This window comes from Sminthopsis crassicaudata, chromosome 3 (assembly GCF_048593235.1).
Source record: "Sminthopsis crassicaudata isolate SCR6 chromosome 3, ASM4859323v1, whole genome shotgun sequence".
NCBI classification, from domain to species: domain Eukaryota; kingdom Metazoa; phylum Chordata; class Mammalia; order Dasyuromorphia; family Dasyuridae; genus Sminthopsis; species Sminthopsis crassicaudata.
Window position 1 is genome coordinate 488376020 of NC_133619.1, and position 20343 is coordinate 488396362.

The 20343-nt window shown below is 33.0% G+C and overlaps 1 protein-coding gene across 6 annotated transcripts in view; it reads right to left on the bottom strand.

The window, feature by feature from the left end:
• RNF17 (ring finger protein 17) overlaps positions 1 to 20343 on the bottom strand; it is a 115282-nt gene that overhangs the window by 36828 nt on the left and 58111 nt on the right. For all 6 annotated transcript variants that reach the window (XM_074303729.1, XM_074303732.1, XM_074303733.1 and 3 more), the window contains 3 exons: positions 6006 to 6159; positions 1324 to 1439; positions 790 to 910 (listed from right to left, as the gene is read on the bottom strand). In XM_074303729.1, the coding sequence (XP_074159830.1) occupies positions 790 to 910; positions 1324 to 1439; positions 6006 to 6159 (391 nt within the window). The remainder of the gene's footprint in view (positions 1 to 789; positions 911 to 1323; positions 1440 to 6005; positions 6160 to 20343) is intronic.

Below are 20343 nucleotides of genomic sequence, written 5' to 3' on the forward strand. Positions count from 1 at the left end.
TCTTTTAGTGTCTTTATCTTGACACTACTTTATTAATCTGATTGAAAAGAAATAATTTCTTTTAACAATCATCTATATTCTTCCTCTTATCTAGTTTTAGTTCCTTCTGTTTCTCTAATTCAGTGGTGTCAAATTCAAAATAGAACTGGGTCATCAATCCATATACAAGGATCCCTATGAGCTGCATATTGACTTAAATTTAAAATGTAATATCTATGTTTTATTATATTTTTATTTACTTTTTCATATATTTGCTAATTACATTTAAACTTGATTTGGATGACTCTTGGGCAATGGTTATGGACGTGTTTGACATGTGTTCTAATCTGCCTTCAACTTCCTATCCCCAAATTTCCCATTTATGTTTTTTGCTTGTATTATAGTTTATAATTATCAACTCTGTTTCTAAAGCATTGCTTAGCTCCTTTGATGATAGTCCTTAAGAAGCAAAAAGCTCAATTTATTGCCACTCTCAAGAGATGTGCAAGGTCAAATATTAAGACTGAAGACTAGGTTAGTTAGTATCATGGTTTCTATACGACTATTAAATACAATTCCGTTTTAGTCCAACAGAGAGTTTTGTTCTAGACAAGTAGAACTTTGGAGTGATAATAATCAAACTAAATAACCTAATTTTGTAGTTTTTCAAGCCAGAGTTAAAATCTAACAGAGAGAATCTTTTTTTTTTTTGTACTTAAAAACCTAATCAAAATGTTTTTATCATAAAAGTACTCTAAGAAGAAATGTTTTTACTATTTCTAGCAACACACACAAACAAAGATAGCTTACTGATGACTGAACATGTCATAAATTTATCATGAGTCATTTCTTCAAACTTTTCATTTGCTTCTTTAGACCACTGCTTGTTTTTTTTTGAAGGTTCAATATGTGCCAATTTGCATTTAATTGCCTGTGTCAAATAAAATTCCCATGGTTAATAAAGAATATCATAGTCATGTTAAAACAGAATATCATGTTAGGATTACAGTGAAAAATGTGTACCATTTGGCAGAAAAAAATTTGATTAAAAATTTCTATTAAAAATTGACAAATTATTAATTATATTCCATTTAATTAGCATTTATTAGGAACTAAGGATGTAAAGACAAAAACAAAGAATCTCTAGCTCTTAAGGAAATTACATGAGAAATAAACAACTTCTAAGGTAGTTCATATTTGCAGCAATATCTACCTTTAGTGAAATAGCAAAACTTATTTAAGAAATGAAGATATGAGCAAAAATATTTGTGGTGAACACAAAAAATGTTTATTAAACTTGCTAGTAACTTTAGCCATAAATTTTGTCAATTAAATCTAGCATACCTTTTCTGGAGGACTCAGAAATTCATCCTTTACTTTACGCATCTCTTTAAGTGTTACTGTTGCAGCATTACCAAAATCAACATATTTAACTTCAACTTCTCGATGTCCTGGTAAACCTTCAGAAATTATGAAAGCAGACAATACTAATTGGAAGTGAAAATAAACATATTCCATTTAATTCAGACTGACCTACAATAATGTAAATTATTAAAAAATGACATAAAATGAAGAAAAATTCTACATCTTTAACCTCAAAACTTACATCAATATTTGAAGGAGATGAGAGTTCATTAATTTTGGCATTTCTTTTACTGCTATAGATTGTGACCATCCTATATCCTATAGGATTATTTTAAAAAAAAAAGTTTTGGCCATAGCAGCTTAAAGTCACCAACTAATGGCTAAACATTCTGATAATGTGTTTTTTTAAAATAGTTTTTATTTATCAGATATACGCATGGATAATTTTACAACATTGACAGTTGCCAAACCATTTGTTCCAATTTTTCCCTTTTCCTCCCCCAGATGACAGGTTGACAAATACATGTTAAATATGTTAAAGTATAAATTAAATACAATATATGTATATATGTCCAAACAGTTGTTTTGCTGTACAAAAAGAATAGGACTTTGAAATAGTGTACAATTAGCCTGTGAAAGAAATCCAAAATGAAGATGGACAAAAATAGAGGGATTGGGAATTCTATGTAGTGGTTCATAGTCATCTCCCAGAGTTCTTTTGCAGGGTGTAGTTGGCTCAGTTCATTACTGCTCTATTGGAATTGATTTGGTTCATCTCATTGTTGAAAATGGCCACGAATATCATATAGTATTGTTGTTGAAGTATACAACAATCTCCTGGTCCTGCTCATTTCTCTCAGCATCAGTTCATGTAAGTCTCTCCAGGGCTTTCTGAAATCATTCTGTTGGTCATTTCTTACAGAACAGTAATATTCCATAATATTCATATACCACAATTTATTCAGCCATTCTCCAATTGAGGGGCATACACTTAGTTTCCAGTTTCTGGCCACTACAAAGAGGGCTGCCACAAATATTCTTGCACATACAGGTCCCTTCCCCTTCTTTAAGATCTCTTTGGGATATAAGCCCAGTAATAACACTGCTGGGTCAAAGAGTATCCAGAGTTTGACAACTTTTTGAGCATAGTTCCAAATTGCTCTCCAGAATGGCTGGATGTATTCACAATTCCACCAACAATGTCTGATAATGTGTTTTAAAACCACAAAATAGATAAAAAAAATTTCCCACAAATGATATTCCAATTTGATGGGTTGAATAGAGACTTTAGAATAGAGAGAGCTTCAATGCAAGATATCATCTGTCCATTCTTTCAACTATGCCCAATGAAGACATCATTTTATTAATAAATTTCCTTTCATCCTGGTTTTATATTCTTTTTTAAAAAGCCTTTTATTTTCAAAACATATACATGAATAATTTTTCAACACTGATCCTTACATAACTTTGTGTTTCAAATTTTCTACTCCTTCCCTCCATCCCCTCCCCTAGATGGCAAATAACTGGACTTATATTCTCAAGGGGATCTGAATATAATTAATTTAATTTAATTTCATAGACATCAGTTAAGAGCTGGAAAGACATGACTCATGAAATAAAATGGGTATGGGAGAATAAGTTATTTCAAAATAAACAGATGAAGTGATTAAAAATGTGTGGGGAAGGCAGAAAAAGAGGAGAGAAGGAGAGAGGGAGGAAAAGGAGGAGTCTATGAATTAGATGGAAGAGAAGCATGATAGTAACTATGTAACAAATACTAGGAAAGGGAAACAAAAAATATATTGAAGTAGGAATGTTCTATAGACACTTAGGCCATAAGAAGGAAACATATAATGAATTTGGGAAGCAAACCAAAAAGATGCAACAAAAGTAGACTAAAAATAATGATCAGAAACATTTCAACTTATTTGAACATCTGTTGAAGAATTCATCCTGCTAAACTAACAATTGCTGATAAGCTGTTCATTTGTGTTTCACAGTATTAAAAGTGAAAAAAACGAATTTCTCTGATAAAGACCTCATTTCTCAAATGTATAGGAAACTACATCAAATTTATAAAAATAAGAATCACTCCCCAACTGATAAATGGTTAAAGGATACAAATTTAAATTAAAACAGTTCTAAGGTACCACCTCACATTTATCATACATTGGCTAACATGACAGAAAAGTACAAATATTAGAGGGAATGTGGGGAAAAAAACCAATTTGGAATTATTCCCTATATGCAGCTATAAAAAACTTCATTCCCTTTGACCCAGCAATAGCACTACAGATTTGTGCCCTAAAGAGACCAAAGGAAAAGGATCTATATGTACAAAAGTATTTCTAGCAGAATTTCTGTAGTGACACCGAACTAGAAACTGAGAGGATGCCCAACAATTGGGGAATGGTAAACAAGTTGTGGTATGTGATTGAATATTACAGCATTATAACAAATGATAAGAAAGAGTGGTTTCAGAAAAACATAGTATGATTTATATGAACTGATAAAGTGAAGTGAAAAGTATCAAGAATAGCAATTTTATAATGATGATCAGCTGTGAAAGATTTTGCTACTTTGATTAATGTAATGACTAAAGACATTCTTTTAGAAAAGACAATTCTGAAGGACTCAACAAAAATGCTCTTCATTTCCAGAGAGAAAGAGAGAGAACTGGTAAACTGAATGTCAAATGAAATATAATTTTCTCACTTTATTTTTTTTTGCTTTTTATACAAAGCTAATATAGAAATAATTTTAGATGATTTCTATTATACAACTAATATCATTATTTGCCTTCTTGGTGAGCAGAGGATGGACTGAAGGAAAGAATTTGGAATTTAAAATTTAGAAAGAATTTAAAAAATAGATAGTAAAACTGATCTAAAAGTACAAGTAAAAATTGTCAAGAATATCATCATCATGTTGGAGGGGCTGTGGGAAAACTGAGACATTGATACATTGTTGGTGGAGTTGTGAAAGAATCCAACCATTCTGGAGAGCAATCTGGAATTATGCCCCAAAAGTTATTAAACTGTGCATACCCTTTGAAACAGCAGTGCTAATACTGGGCTTATATACCAAGAAAATACTAAAGAAGGGAAAGGGACCTGTATGTGCCAAAATGTTTGTGGCAGCCCTTTTCATAGTGGCTAGAAACTGGAAAATGAATGAATGCCCATTAATTGGAGAATGGTTGGGTAAATTATGGTATATGAATGTTATAGAATATTATTGTTCTGTAAGAAATGACCAGCAGGATGAATGCAGAGAGGCTTGGAGAAATTTACATGAACTGATGTAAGTGAAATGAGCAGAACCAGGAGATCATTATACACTTCAACAACAATACCGTATGAGGATGTATCTGATGGAAGTGGATATCTTCAAAGAGAAGATCTAATTCAGTTCCAATTGATCAATGATGGACAGAATCAGCTACACCTAGAGAAGGAACACTGGGAAATAAGTGTAAACTGTTTGCATATTTGTTTTTCTTCCCAGGTTATTTTTACTTTTACTTTCTGAATCCAATTCTTCCTGTGCAACAAGAAATTTGGTTCTGCACACATATAGTATCTAGGATATACTATAACATATTTAACATGTATGGGACTGCCTGCCATCTAGGGGAGAGGGTGGAGGGAAGGAAGGAAAAATTCAGAATAGAAGTGAGTGCAAGGGATAATGTAAAAAATTGCCCATGCATATGTACTGTCAAAAAAAGATTATAATTATAAAATTAATTTTAAAAAGTATATAAAAAAGAATATAATCTTATGTTGTGTGTGATTTAATAAATACTTTGTTTTAATAAATATTGTATATGAGACTGGTCAAGCTTTAATATACAAATGTGATATAAAATTTACATTTCATAACTATAGAGCTCTGAGCATCATAGCAAAGCATTTTTGTATTAATCTTAATTCCATGATTTTTCTGAAAATGTTTAACTGTTTTAAAATAATTATGGAACATAGGTTTCTAGTTAACAAGTTATTTGAAATTCAACATATATTAAATACACAATTTAAAAGACATAGAAGCATCTCAATATAATGCCATGCCAAATTAAAATTCAATGAAAAGTTATTTGGTATTTATGTTGATCATTACTTTACTTAACTTGTCATATTCTTATTAATCTTTTATATAAGAATAGCCTAATACTGAACTTAAAGATTGTAGAAAAACAAGAAAGTATTATACTAGATAATTTAAAACACAGCAAGTTAGCTGACTATAGGCAAAATATTGTGTACATTTCACAAATGTTTAGAGAGTTATATCAAAATGTATCAACATATAAATACTTTTCATCACTTTTTCCCATAATAAATTTCTGTTGCTTTGTAGCATCTTTCTGAGATTTTTGTGACCAAAGCTTTTTGACAAGAACAGACAATTTAATCCTTAAATTCTAATTGAATCTAATCAGATAGATGATAGGAATAAGGGAATTTAAAAACCAAAATTATTTTCCCTTCTATCAGTTTATATAAATTCAGATTTTATTATTTTGTGCTTTATATCTAGAATATCTAAGTTTTAAATAAAGTTCTCCATGAGAAGTCTCCTACACGAATGGAATCACAGGTCTACTCAGAAACAAAATAAAATAAAAATCTATGTACAAAGGGTATATATGTCCTTACCAATGACTTGTGCCCGGTACCAGACACCATCTTCAAATTTAGCTATGCAAGCCTGACCCTGAACTGGACAAAGAATTTCCAGATTTTCTCCATCTTCATTTTTATAGACTTCCTCAATTTTCTTCAGGAGAACTAAAAAGTCAAGGCTTTCTATCTAAGGAATGAAGACAGGAGACATTCTTAGTTTCATAGTAAGCTACCCATACTTAGAAATATTTCAAAGCACATGGAATAAGTATTATAGTGTTATTCACAAATTATACATGTAAAATTAGAACTAATGCATTAATCAGAATACAGATGATGAATGGATCTGTGGTGCCACTATGTACACATATATATAACTCCTTCTACTAGATTAGCATTTTCTTTGCAACCTAGTCTCAAACTGAAACAGAAATGAGAGCCACTAAACAATGTATAAGGACCCTGTAAACACATTTAGTTTTTAAATGCAATTATGTTTTATTATATTTTACTCATATATTTCACAATTATTTTCATATAATTGGGCCACATCTAGCTTATAGCATTAGAAGGTTAATTGACTTGCCCTGTATCACAGTCAATTAGTGTCATAGGCAGAATCTGAATCATATCTTTGTGGCTCTAAGGTCTGCAACTTTCTATCCACTAAACCTGCATCTCTTGAATTAACAGCTATTAACCATGTAATCAATGAATATGTTTTTATTAAGTGCCAATGTGAAAAAAAAACAGATTCAGGTGGGGGAGACAAATTCTTATGTATTTATATATAAAAAGTGACTGGGGGAACAAGAAACTGTCTCTTAAAAGAAAAAGAGGAATGGCATACAGAATAGTGATGGCAAAGGAAAGAATACAAGAGACAGGAAGGACTATTATATGTGGGAATGCCTATTTAGCTGATTTATAGTGTATGTGTGAGTACAAGTGCACACAAATGTAGAGGGCAAAATAATGTCTAAAAAAATGTGGGAACAGGTTGCACAGGTCTTTAAAAGCTAAATAGAGAATTTTATATTTGTTCCTAGAGGTAATGAGAATGCACTGGACTTTATTTGATTAGGGGAGTGACAGTCAGATTTGGGGTTAGAACAATTACTTTAATAGGTATTTGTAAAATATACAACTAGGAGATAAAATAGAAGGAAATTGTAAAATTTAGGTAAGTGATACAACCTAAACTAAAGGTAGTAACAGCAAGTTATCTATGTGAGAGGGCATAATTTGTTATTTATTTTATGCTTATGACATATTATAGTTGGAAGAGGTTTAGAAATGAGCTGAAAACAAAGCCTTTATTTAACCAATGAAAAAAATAAAGTGTTAACAGTGAGCTAAAGTCACATCATTAGCTAGTGGTAGAGGTAGAATTAAAATCTAGTTATGATTCTAAGTTGTCTTTTTCCTATTACAGATGCCAATAAAATATCATTTTTATTTTACTTTATAAAACTCTATTAAAGGCACCATGGATAGAACACTGAGTATAGAAATCAGGAAAACCAGAGTTCAAATCCAGTATAAAGACACTTAGTACCCATTTGACCTGAGGCAAGTCACAATCTTTGTTTACTCAAGTTCCTTACACAGTAAAATGGGGATAATAACAGGACCTAATTTGCAGGGTTGTGTTGAGGTTCAAATGAGGTTATTAAATGTTTACTTAGCACAATTGAGGTTCAAATGAGGTTATTAAATGTTTACTTAGCACAATGTCTGGCACTATTTAGATGTTATCTAAATTTTAGCTATTATTATTATTATTGTTGCTATTTTCCAGAAAGAGGGATTATCTTGCTTTGGTTGGTTAGACATGATAACAAAAACAACAACAACAACAACAACAACAACAACAACAACAAAAAAAAAAAAAAAAAAAAAAAAGAATAAGGAAATAGGTAGGGGTGAAGGAGAAGGAACAGTGAAATTGTTTAAACGCAACTTGTGTAATGGGTGGTTCTTGAAAATATCACCACTGACAAAAATTTATGTGTTTACTATATGCCATACAATGGGGTTACAAAGGTAGACAAAAACACTGTCCCTGCTCTCAAGGAGTCACATTCTAAAAGACAAAACACAAATAACACCCCCCCAGGAATAAAAGTGCTTATACTAGTAATTCCCATTAAAAAAAAAAAAAAAAAAAGAACAAGCAAAAGAAAAAGAACACAACCATAGAAACTTACTATAGAGAAGACTGGGGCTCAGCTTCAGAGGACAGTGAAGTAAAGGGAGCCTCTTCTACCCCAAAGAGTGATGTTACATGACTATCTGCCCAGAAACAATTTATAGAAATTAAAAAGAGACTTCAAAAATCAAATAAGATTGAGGAAAAACAAGATTATGAAAAGAAAGTTAACTAGAAAAGAAGATCCAGAGCCTTAAAAAAAGAAAGCAATTCTTTGAAAATTAGAATTGGGCAAGGGAAGGCCAGTGAGGCTAGAAAAGACAAAGAAATAACATAATAAAATATATAGTGAACAAATAGAACAAGATGTGAAACATTTTATAAGAAAAACTATGTGTGGAAAACAGATAAGAGAAAACATAATAAAAACAATAATTAAACTATTTGAATGCTGTGACAAAAAATAAACAAAAACCTTGACAAAATAATGCAAAAAAAAAAAAAAATAATAATAATAAATAAATAAATCAAAGAAAATTCTCCTGGAGTGATTGAGCATGAGGGAAAAGTAGAAAAATAACAAAAACAAAAACAAACTCCACCAATTAACACCTTAAAGAGATCCTACATGAAAAACAAAAATATTACTGCTAAATTTTGAAATCCTCAAATCAGAGAAAATTCTGCAAGAAAAAGCAAAAGAAACCCAAACTAATTCAAATATGTTGGAACTACAATTAAAATTGCACAGGACTTAGTAGCTATAATAAAAGACCACAGGTTCTGAAATAATGTGTATTTACAATCAAAATAACTAGGCCTGAAATTAAGCAAAATTAACTATAATGCTGAATGGGGGGGGGGGGGAACACCCAAAATAAACATTCAATGAACTTGTAGATTTTCAGGACTTTGCTTCAACCAAACCTGAACTCAATAGAAAATTTAACACATAAGAGGCAAAGATTAATTTTCAAAGGACTCATAAGAACAAATTGTCCATATTTTTAAACATGGAAATGAATACCATATGTTTAAAATTGACATGAGTAACTGGATTCTAGCTAAAAAAAAAAAAAAGACTGGGACACAGTTATGATCTCTTCTCTAAAAAGCAAGACTGTCCACTTAACAGTAAAAATAGTAGTTATGCCATGTGAATGAGTACAGAGGAAAAACCAAAACAAGTATTAGAGAGAAGAGCTAGAGAGGTAGTAGTTTGGAAATCCTACTCACATCAGAAATGGGTCAAATAGGGAACTATATATATATATATATATATATATATATATATATATATATATATATATATATATACACACACACACACATATACATATATATATATACATATATACACACACATATACACACACACACATAATATATTTACACATACATACACCCACAAATACACAACATAAAGGGTATAGCACTTTCCAAAATCTAAAAATAATTGGGGGATGGGGAAGAGACATAAGGTGGAGTATAGAAGGGTGTATAGATTTATGGCTGAGACAAGTATATAGATTAATGGAAATTGGGAAAAAGAGGGGGAAAAAAAAGAAAAAGAAAAGGAAATGATCCATGGATAGGGGGAGGTTAAGTAATAGCAAGGTAAATTAAGGATAATTAAAGCATAAGTGTTAGCAAGGATGAGAAAGAAGATAGACACAAACACTACAATTAGGACTAGGAGTAGAATTCCAGTTTAAAAAAAAAAAAGGCTAGTAATCATTTATCTCAAAGTCAAACTTAAGATTCAATCGAGAGAAAACTGTATTATCTCTGTCATTAATATTGCTTAGATGCAGATCTACACAAGTGTAAATATGTGTGTGTGTGGGCATGCATGTAGGTGACTTTTTGTATACATAAATATATGTATGTACATAGGTGTGAAAAAATGTGTATGTATATATCTATATCTATCTATAGATGACATTTATAGATATCTATAAATTTCTGGCTGTAGTCTGCTTGGGGAGGTGGGAAAAGGATGAAAAGGGGAGAGGAAGAATAAAGTAAAAAGTGCCTAGCAGAGAACAAAAGAATAACCTATAAGGAAGCAAAGAAAAGATGGACAGTCATGAATATAAAATTTCTTCTATTATTACATATACTTTATTGAAATTTGTTGTTACATATTTTGAAACTTCCCTGATGTTCTGCTGAGCACATGACCATATATATGGTCATATATACATATATGCATATGTATGTGTGTGTGTATATATATATATATATATATATATATATATATATATATATATATATATATATATATATATATATATATATATATATATATATATATATATATATACACACACACATATTTTTTTTTTCATTTTTTTTTTAAACTTTGTATTTAACTTTTAATAAATTTTTTTTAAAAAGGGAAAAATGGTAGGGCTTCATTTAGGTCTTGAAGAAAGTAAAGAAGCAGAATAATTCAGGTAAGGGAGAGAGAAGTTAACAGGCACATAATTTGGAGATGAAAGTCTTTTGTGTTAGGAAGAGATGAAAGCCATTCAATGGATTGAAGAGAATGTGAAGGAATCAAGTGTAAGAAAGACTGGAGAGGTAGGAAGAGTTCAAGTTATAAAGGGCTTCAAAAAGCCAGGGGATTTTATTTTTGATCCTGAAGATAACAGGGAGATACTAAAGATTATCAGTAAGAGGGTAGGGTGGATTTACATGGTTTATACTTTAAGATCATGTTGACAACTATTTATAAGTTAGATTTCTATAAGCCTAGTATTTTAGATATACTATGAGATTGTTGTTTTTATGGAATATCATCCTAAACATCTTTATAAACTCAACAATCTTTTTTTGCAAAGTAAATCAATCCAGTACCTATATCCTATGAAACTGATTTTTAAATATTACAATTTTTTGGTAAGGTTCATTTTTAGGCAAGATATGAGAATACAAATACACACCACAATTTAAAATTCATAAAGTACTTTCCTAATGACAATTGTGAAGTAGGTAGCACACATATAATCTCTATTTTACAGATGAGGAAATTAAGGCTTTGAGATTAATTTCTCCAGGGCCACAGAACCAAGCAGCAAGTGTATTTGAATAGTATTTGAATACAGATTTTCTGATTTCATATTTAATGCATAAATTCATGTAATACACACAAACCCCCACAAACACATCAGGTAATACTTAAATACTCTCAAAACCATGATGTGTTGCAATCATCTTCAATGAATTCTCTGAATGGGTGGATCTATTTACAGATCATACATTAGAAATAATAGTAGGAACAGAAGGCAGCTAGGTGGCACAATGGATAAGAGTGCTAGTCCTGGAGTCAAAATGACATCTTCCTCAGTTCAAATCTAGTCTTGGATATCTTCTAGCCATGTGATTTTGAACATGTCATTTTATTAGTTTGCCTCAGTTTCCTTCTGTAAAATGAGCTGGAAAAGGAAATGGCAAACTATTCCAGTATTTTTGTCGAGAAAACTCCCAAAAGAATTGTTAATAGTTGGCCATACCACTTTTTTTTTTTTTTTTTTTTTTTAAATGGGGATGTATATGCATGCAACACATACACATACAGGAAAAGAGGGAACTAATTTTCAGGCTATTAAAAAAATCTACAATCCAAAGCAATGATGAGGAGAGGATTATATTTAGCTATACATTTGCAACTACAATGTGATTCTGAGTTGATATAGTAGTAGGATCAAAAATTTTCACAAGATGAAGATGTTATATTAAGGTTAGCCGATATAAAGAAATGTTATTGCCACTACTTAAGTACAATATTAATATTTCTCTCCTCCTGAAGATTTCAAACACGCTTATACAAGTACACCCTACAAAGTAGTCCCAACCTACATTGTTTCTCAAAACTTCAAAGGAACCAATCCTTTAAAATAGTACAGACAGATGCTCCATAGGCACAGATCACACCTCCTTTCACACAGGTCAATGGTTTCTCAGTAATGACCAAAAATTTTATTATGGCTGATCAACATTCTATTCTAATAAAGTACCTGGTCTTAAGATACATCATCTATATCTCCAGGCATACTCTGCCTAAACAGAGTTCTTATAGCTTCCTTTATGCTAGTATAGCCTTCAACCACATACAAAAATATATACACAAAATATATACAGATATATAAAAATTCATTTTGTCTTGACTGGTAGACAATGGGTAGTTTGCTCAGTGATCCTTTAGACTCCATGCTAATAATTTGCTGAGGGGTTACTGAAGGGAATAGTTATGTATCATGTAATTCTCCTACAGGTAACTGGTCAAAGGATATGAACAGTTCTCAAAAGAGGAACTACATGAAAGAATATTAAATGTTAAAACAACCTTAAAGTTTCATTTAACACTCTGAAAACTAGCAAAGATGACAAAAAATGGTCACTCAAATGCTAAAGAAGTTGTGAGATGACAGGCATACTAATATGGTACTATTGGTACTGTGGCATGGTATAGATCCCAAGAAAGGAATACAGAAATATGCAAATAAAGTGACTAAGATATTCATACCTTTTGAACCAGATAATCACTAATACACCAAGGAAGTTAATTTTAAAAAAAGGTGTCATACATCAAAATATAGCAGAACTTTGTCATAGCAAAGAATTGAAGGGAACAGTAATGTTCATCAACTAGGGAACTGACAAATTATGGAACATGAATGTAATGGATTATTAATGTGCTATAAAAAATAATATGTGTGATGAATACAGAGAAACTTGGAAAGATCTACATCAGCTATAGTGAGTGAAACGAGCAGAAGCCAAGAAAACAAAATACACAACAATTACAAAAACGTAGATGGAAAAAACCACATCCCAAAAGAACAAAAGTGAATGTAACAAAATAAAGTTAAAGAATGACAAATGAAGAAATACAAGAAGATACTCCCAAACAACTCCTTTGTGGAGGTAGGAGAGCTATAGGTATCATACATTGAACATGTCTGACTTTTTCAAAGCACAGATTAGATGTGCTGATAGTATTTTTATAAGAGAAACAGTTTGCTAGATGAAGTGTCTCTGGGGCGGGGAGGGGAGGAAGGATACTGGAGATAATCAAGATGACAAAAACAGAAGATATCAATAAAAATTTATTTTAAAAGTGATACATTGATGAAAGTTTAACTGATAATTTATCACCCATTAGTCAATTCTTTTAGTAATTGAAGATACAAAAGTCCAGAAACTTGAGAGAATTCCATGCTATCTGATCAAGAAGATGGATGGCTAGTCATTTCTCTATTTCATTACCTTCCAGATCTCACCCCAAAAGAAATTATACAATAAAGAAAAAGCAACTTTAATTCTCTTCTTGGTCTAGGACATCAGGAAACTAAAGGAATGTATCAAAAATAATGTCCTACCTTGAGCTCACTCACTATATATAGCTATTAAGTCTTAATATAGACTACACCAGACCCAAAGTCTTACAACTAAAACCCAAATTCACACCTTGTCTCCTCCACCTCCCTTCTAATGTTGTAAAGATTCAATCTCCAAAATGAAGAAATTTGTTAAGGCTTCAATAATTGGAGCCACAGAAACCTGTAATATAAAAAAAAAAAAAAAATCTGTGCAGGAAAGCAGAGAAACGGAGAATGTGACAGAACATGTCTAAGTTTGAGATACAGTGTTTCCCTATGTAGAGGGTCACAGTCAGTGGGGAAACTCTGGGAAAGGTCCCTTCAGCACAGAGGGAACCTGCTGACAATGTCTGGTTCGGTTCCCCATCTCCCCTAAAGACTCTCTTGCCTTCCTGAAAAGTCAGGGGAATGACAACCTGTGTTGTGATTGAAGCAGAGTGATGGCAGGTGGAAGAGTGATACCAGGTGGCAAACTACATACAACAGCAAGTTGTTTATGTGGTTCCACATGCACAGTGTTGTTTTTGTTACATTACATGAAGGAGAAAGTTCTTGAATTAAACGGACTCCATTTTTCCACCATCCTCAGGAATCCCGGCTTATCACTTCCCCACTAGGAAGGTATGTTTTAATCAGCCTGGAGTGGGGGCTCCAGAAAACAGTAGTATGTTTTGTCACCCCAACTTGGGGGTTCTAGAAAGCAGGACACGATATTTGGCACCTAATGTGGGGCATAAAAAGCATAAGAATTACAAGAAGAACCAGAGCTGTTCACGAGAAGGATCCTTCCAGAGTGCCTATGTAGCCTGTGGGGAAGGAAAGGAAAAAGAGCACCAGCAAGATTTTTTTTAGTTGGGGTAATTAAATGGGCCAACACATCAAAGGTCCGAGCCAGGAGACTGATGAGAGACTCAAATTGCCTATTCTGACTATAGTACTCTTCTCCATTTGAAAGTTTGCCTCCATGATAAGATCAACACCTACTACAACCATCCAGAAGTGATAGTGTTGCTTGCATTCCTTAGTGTGTGGACCATGCTGTGGGGGAAAATAACAGCAAAAAAACAAAAAGTGGGGAATTGTTAAGACACAGGTCAATTCTCTGAGTGCCTCCACAGCTGTGGATCACAGCATCTGAAGGAGTTGTAGGGCATCCTTTGCTGACACAGGTGTTCCTTGTGGACTGGGAATGAGATAAATTGGAGGCAGAGGAAGGAGAGAGGTCAGACAAAGCAATGGTCTCTCAGTCAGAGGGGTCAGAGAACAAGAACTGCCTCTCAGCCTCCTTGTAGCATCCTCTCACATGAGGAGATCCATTCTGCAGGTCTGGATTGGATCTCCAGCAGCCACTGGCAGGTGGCTCCCATGTATTTCAACATCCTATGTCCTGTCCCCTTCTCCCCCAAGGCTTCAGAGATCCAAACAAAAATCTTCTCAGTTATAATAGCACTAGGTTGAGGAAAAGAATGGAACAGAACAGTTAAGTATGTTGGCTGGAGATGGAAAGGTGAGATTGTTGGAGACTCCTCTAAGAGAAAGAGTTCAGCTTTTAGCTGAGGCCAATTCTATCTTTCCAAAAATGAGAGAGCCAAAGACCTAGCCTAGAGACCCAATGTGGTGGAAGGCATTGGATCCAGTCTTCAAGGAAATTACTATCAAAGGGAAAAGTCAGAAAATCAACTATAGGGGAAACCTAATGAGAGTAAAAAAAAAACAAATACTGCAAAAGAAAGGAAAGTGATCCACCATAATAAAAAAAATAAGATTTTGTAGAATTTGTCAAAGTGGAAACATAGCACACTTTCCCGAGTTCCTGATATGTAAAATATACCACTAAGTACTGATGGATAAATTCAGAAAAAGTCACAATGAGTCCTTTGACTTAGGTCAGCATAAGGAAATCCAAAAGACACTGGGGACAGGTGTCTGTGGCATTTGGAACACAATGTGCAATGAGTGTGTGCACAGCCAAAAGGCGTTAAACCTATGACTACAACAGGGACAAGCGCTAACTGAAAGTTTTGTAATTTCCTACCCAGATCTAGAGAAGAGTGAGCAAACCCATGCAGCAAGTAGCATGCCTAGGTAAAGAGTCCTGGGAGGGGGTCAGAGAAAGGAAGAAATTCAGAATTTAGAAGCAACAATGTGACTCAGACCCCATGCTTCATAGCAGGGTATCGAGTCTAGCACCTAGCTTAGTCTGAAGAGGAATTACCGAGGCATGAAACTTAATCCAAAGGGGAGTCTACAATTATGCATAGCTGGGCTAATAGAGCTTTCTATTTCACTGACTGGGGCAGGGTCTACCACTGGTCTATTATTTTTTAAGGGGGTAAGGTAAGGTTAAGTGACTTGTCCAGGTTCACACAGCTAGTAAGCATCAAGTGACTTAAAGACTGGATTTGAATTCAAACCCTCCTGACTCCAGGGCCAGTGTTGCATTAGCTACACCATCTAGCTGTCTCTGTAGTTATTCTTGCTCAGATCCAAATCCTAGACAGAAACTCAGAATAAGTGAATTGCAATCAAATCTTGCCCTGAATCAGACCCCAAAGTACTGAAAAGTTTCAAATCTGCATCCTATCCTTGAGATCCTGGAATAACACGACATTCAATATCCCAACAAAGCATCAAGAACACTAACCTAGATCTTCCCTCTGAAAGCATGGCAGAGGTTAACTAATATCTCTGAAGTCAGGAAGTAGGCTGGAAGAAAAAGAACTCCAACATAATGATCTATCATAAGAATGGAAACATCCAAGGCAAAACACATAAAAGAAGAATGCCAAAGAATCACTGTGAGATAAATCAAGTGCTTAAATGACTCTTGAAAACATAAGTATCTTATAGTTAGAACACTAATGTGAAAAACAAATTAAGAAGAAAAAAATATCAAGAATCATTGAATTATTTGAAAACCGTGATCAAAAAAGGAATATTGTTCCAAGAAACTTAAAAATAGTAACAAAATTGTCCAGATCTTTTAGAACTAGATGACAAAGTAGAAGCAACTTATGAAAAGAAATTCCAAATTCCCAGGCACAACACAGCCAAAATCTAGACCATCCAGAGAAAACTGCAAGCAGTCCAAAAAACAAAAAAACTATCAGATTTATATTTATTTGATTTACTAGCCACTATTAAAAAGGACCAGAGAACTGAGAATTAATTATTACATTGCTTTGCTTGTTTTTTTCTCGTGTTTTTTCCCCCCATTTTGATAGGATTTTTCTTACACAACATGACAAATAAAGAAATACATTTAAAAGGATTGTATACTTCTTACATATATCAAATTGCTTGCTGTCTTGGGGGGGGGGAGGTAAGGGAAGAAAGGAGAAAAATTTGGAACACAAAGTTTTACAAAATTTAACAGTGAAAACTCTTTACATGTTTTTGGAAAAAAATATAATAGTATTGGGGAAAAAAGAATACAATGCTACAAACAGCAAAGGATATGGGCTTACAGCAAAGAATTACTTACCTCAAAAATGAGTATATTAATACAGGAGGAAAATGAATTTTTAATGAAACAGGACTTTCAAACATTCCTGATGAAAAGAACAGAATTGGAGAGAAACTGAAGTTCACATCCAGAAGCTAAGAGAAGAATAAAAAGGTAAACATATGTGAACAATGATAAAGGACTACAGATAAACTGTTTACACTGAAATGTGGGGAAGATGATCCAAGTGTCTTCTCTGAACCATGTCACCATCAGAGTTCAAAAAGGGAGTCCAAATGGATAAGGCTTAGGAGTGGTTCTGTTAGATTTTTGTGCATTTAAGAACGAAAATTGAGAGGAAGAAGAATACACTGCAGGGGGAGGGGGGTGATGGAAGGGAAAGGAAGAAATAGGGAAAAATTCTCACACACATTTAGGGTGCACAAGTAGGTTGATAGCTATATAAACAAGAAGGAAAAGGTAGGGGAGAGTGGTTGACGCTTTACTCCCGTCAGAATTGTTCAAAAGGAGGAAGACCATACATATAGACGTTTTGGCTACAAAAATACAATTCACTCACTAGGAAAATGGGAGGAAGGATGGAAGAGGGAGAGAGGACAGTTTACAAAAAATATTTAGAGTTTTTTAAGTGGTAAAGAATGGCAATCTGAGGAAGTATCCATAAGATGATTAACTAAAAAGTTATAGCACATCAATTGTGGTGGAATATCAATGTCTTGAACTCTAATAAAAGTATAAGGACCAACAAGACTAATGATGAAACATGCTAGTCATCTCCTGAAAGAGGTATGAAGGACTCAGAATGCAAAATGAAATAAATTTCTTTTTTGGACCCAGCTAATGGGGATTTTTTTTTTAACTGACTACATGTTTATAATGGGGTTTTCATGATTTCGAAATAGGGGAGGAACTTGGGGAAGGTGAGAAGGTAGATGTTGGCTAATTAAAACAATAAGAAAATATTTTTAAGATACATAATGTGACATTGAAAAAAATAAGAGTAGTGAAGGCTGATTTTATCATTTGTATAACTAGAAGAACTTGAAAAATAGAAAAACTTGCATCTGTAAATGGCATATCTCAAAGAAATAAAAGAAAATAATAGGAAATGCAAATAGAAGTGAAGGATAATCTAGAAGAGAAGCAAACACTACTAAAAGAAAATGTTATCTATTCAAGCAAAACATATAGAATTGAAAGACAAAATCCAAAGAAACAACCTAATGATTATAGGTCTTCCAGGGCACAAGTCAAAAGAACCTGAATACTAAAATACAAAAACAAAAACAAAAACCAAAAAAAAAAAAACCCTGCCCAGAATTTCTGAACAGAAAAGAAAACATCAATAGAAAGAATGCATAGATGACCTCCAGAAAAAAATAAAGACAAAGCTGCCAACAAGTAGTGGCTAAATTTAACAATTTAATTTAAAAACAAGAAATTGTCCAAGTGACCAAGCTCAGTGGTTTCAACTTGTCAAGAACAGGGAGATGATCTCTTATGATGTACCTGCCTATGTTGAAAGCCAATTCCCTTTTAGTTATTTTTTGTTCTCTCCTTTCTTAGCTGAAGGTTATTCTGTTTAGCAGAGAAAAAGCAGATTAAAAGTTGACCTGTTCTTCCCTTTCTCTGTTATGTTATTTAGTTCTATTTTATTTTGTAGCAACAGTCCCATCCTATTTTCTCCTCACTATGCAGAAAAAAAAATCCTTTACATATGCTATTTGAATAAAAAGCTAAGGAATACATAAGTCATGAGCCATTAGCACTCCTGTTCTTATAATACTTGTTTCCATCTTTTGTGTGTCTCTTTAAAAGCATAATTACATTAGTCTCTTTAGGTAACTGCATGATTTCCTCATCAGAATTATTTCTTTGTCCTCAATTCAAGAAAGATTTTCTTTGGAGAGTTTGTCATCCCTTATATGTTCCATCCTTATTTCCTTAATGAATTTAGGGTCATAGGACTCTACACTTAATTTTTCTTTTTATTAAACTTTGTGATCTTAAAAGTTGGCTTCCCTATCTTCTATTTGTAAATTCTAAGTTGGAAGAATTATTTCTTCACAAGATTTTCATTATTTCCACTCTAATAAACAAAGTCCAACCAAGAACAGAAATTTTACTTATGGGTTCTTCCATTTTCTAAAAGAAGAGACTTTTCATTCTAAGGGATAAAAATAAGGCAATCAAAAAATTTTATTTTGGTCAGAGAGCTAGCAAGTGCCTGAATAACTAAAAGTTATCCTATTATTACCATATTATACCACTACTAAAATGACATTTCACAAAATCCCAGTTTTTCTTTCTATCTAATCTGTAGTAAACAAGGCTCTCTTGTTCCCACTATCTTCATTCAAAACCTATCATGTTTCATTCTCTAGCTCCTGAATTTCTTCAGGAGCATATATTCTAAATATATACTACTACTTTGCCCCACTTCCATCCTCCCTTTTCCTATCTCACTTCTTGAGTCCAGTCTAGTCATGGGGTCCATCCCACAAAGTTTATTAGGATCTTTATCATCTTGCCTATTAACTACTGTGATTTGTATATAGATATGTGAGATTATATGTTACACTGTTGGAACTTTTATCAAGGCCTTTTCATTTGAAATTGAACACTTTTCTTACTACACCACAGTAATTCTATGGATTCTAGCTCAGTGAACAGTGTTTTTTTTTTTTTTCCAATTAAAAAAACCTTCTGATCAGAAGTAGCACATAGCATTGTGACAAAGGACTGAACTTAAGAGTAGAGTGAGGAAGATCTGGGTTTGACTGCCACTTTAGATACTAGGGAAGAAACTCTAGACAAATCACCTTGCTTCTCTGACTCCCAGTTTCTCCATTTTTAAAATGGGGTTACCAATAACTTCATAGTACTACTATGAGGATCCAAATTAGGTACCATAATGATAGCAAAAATTATATAATTATAAGAGCTTTTATCATTACTATTTACATTTTAAAACTCTAAGCAGATATATCCTTGTTAGATGCACTTATTCCCTGGCAAAATCCATTACTCATCTCTTTTAGGCTATGCTCCAGAAATCCAAACCCAAGATTACAATACCATTTTCTCAACTTTTTTATTCCTCACATCTATTTTTCTTATGAGCTTCTATAGAAGCAATCATGAACACACCTTCTGTATCTCAAGTCTTCTGTTTCTTGGTCAAGACTTCATAATCTTTAGTTTGCTATTCCAAATTTATTATTTAAGTTCACTATGAGTCTGCCATAAATAAGGAGCAGTCATTAGGCTCGACAAATGCAGTCAACAGAGAACAGTGTTCTCAGGACAAGGGACCTCGTCCATTAGTCTACTCAAAAGACAAATCCTATTATTCCTCTACTAAAA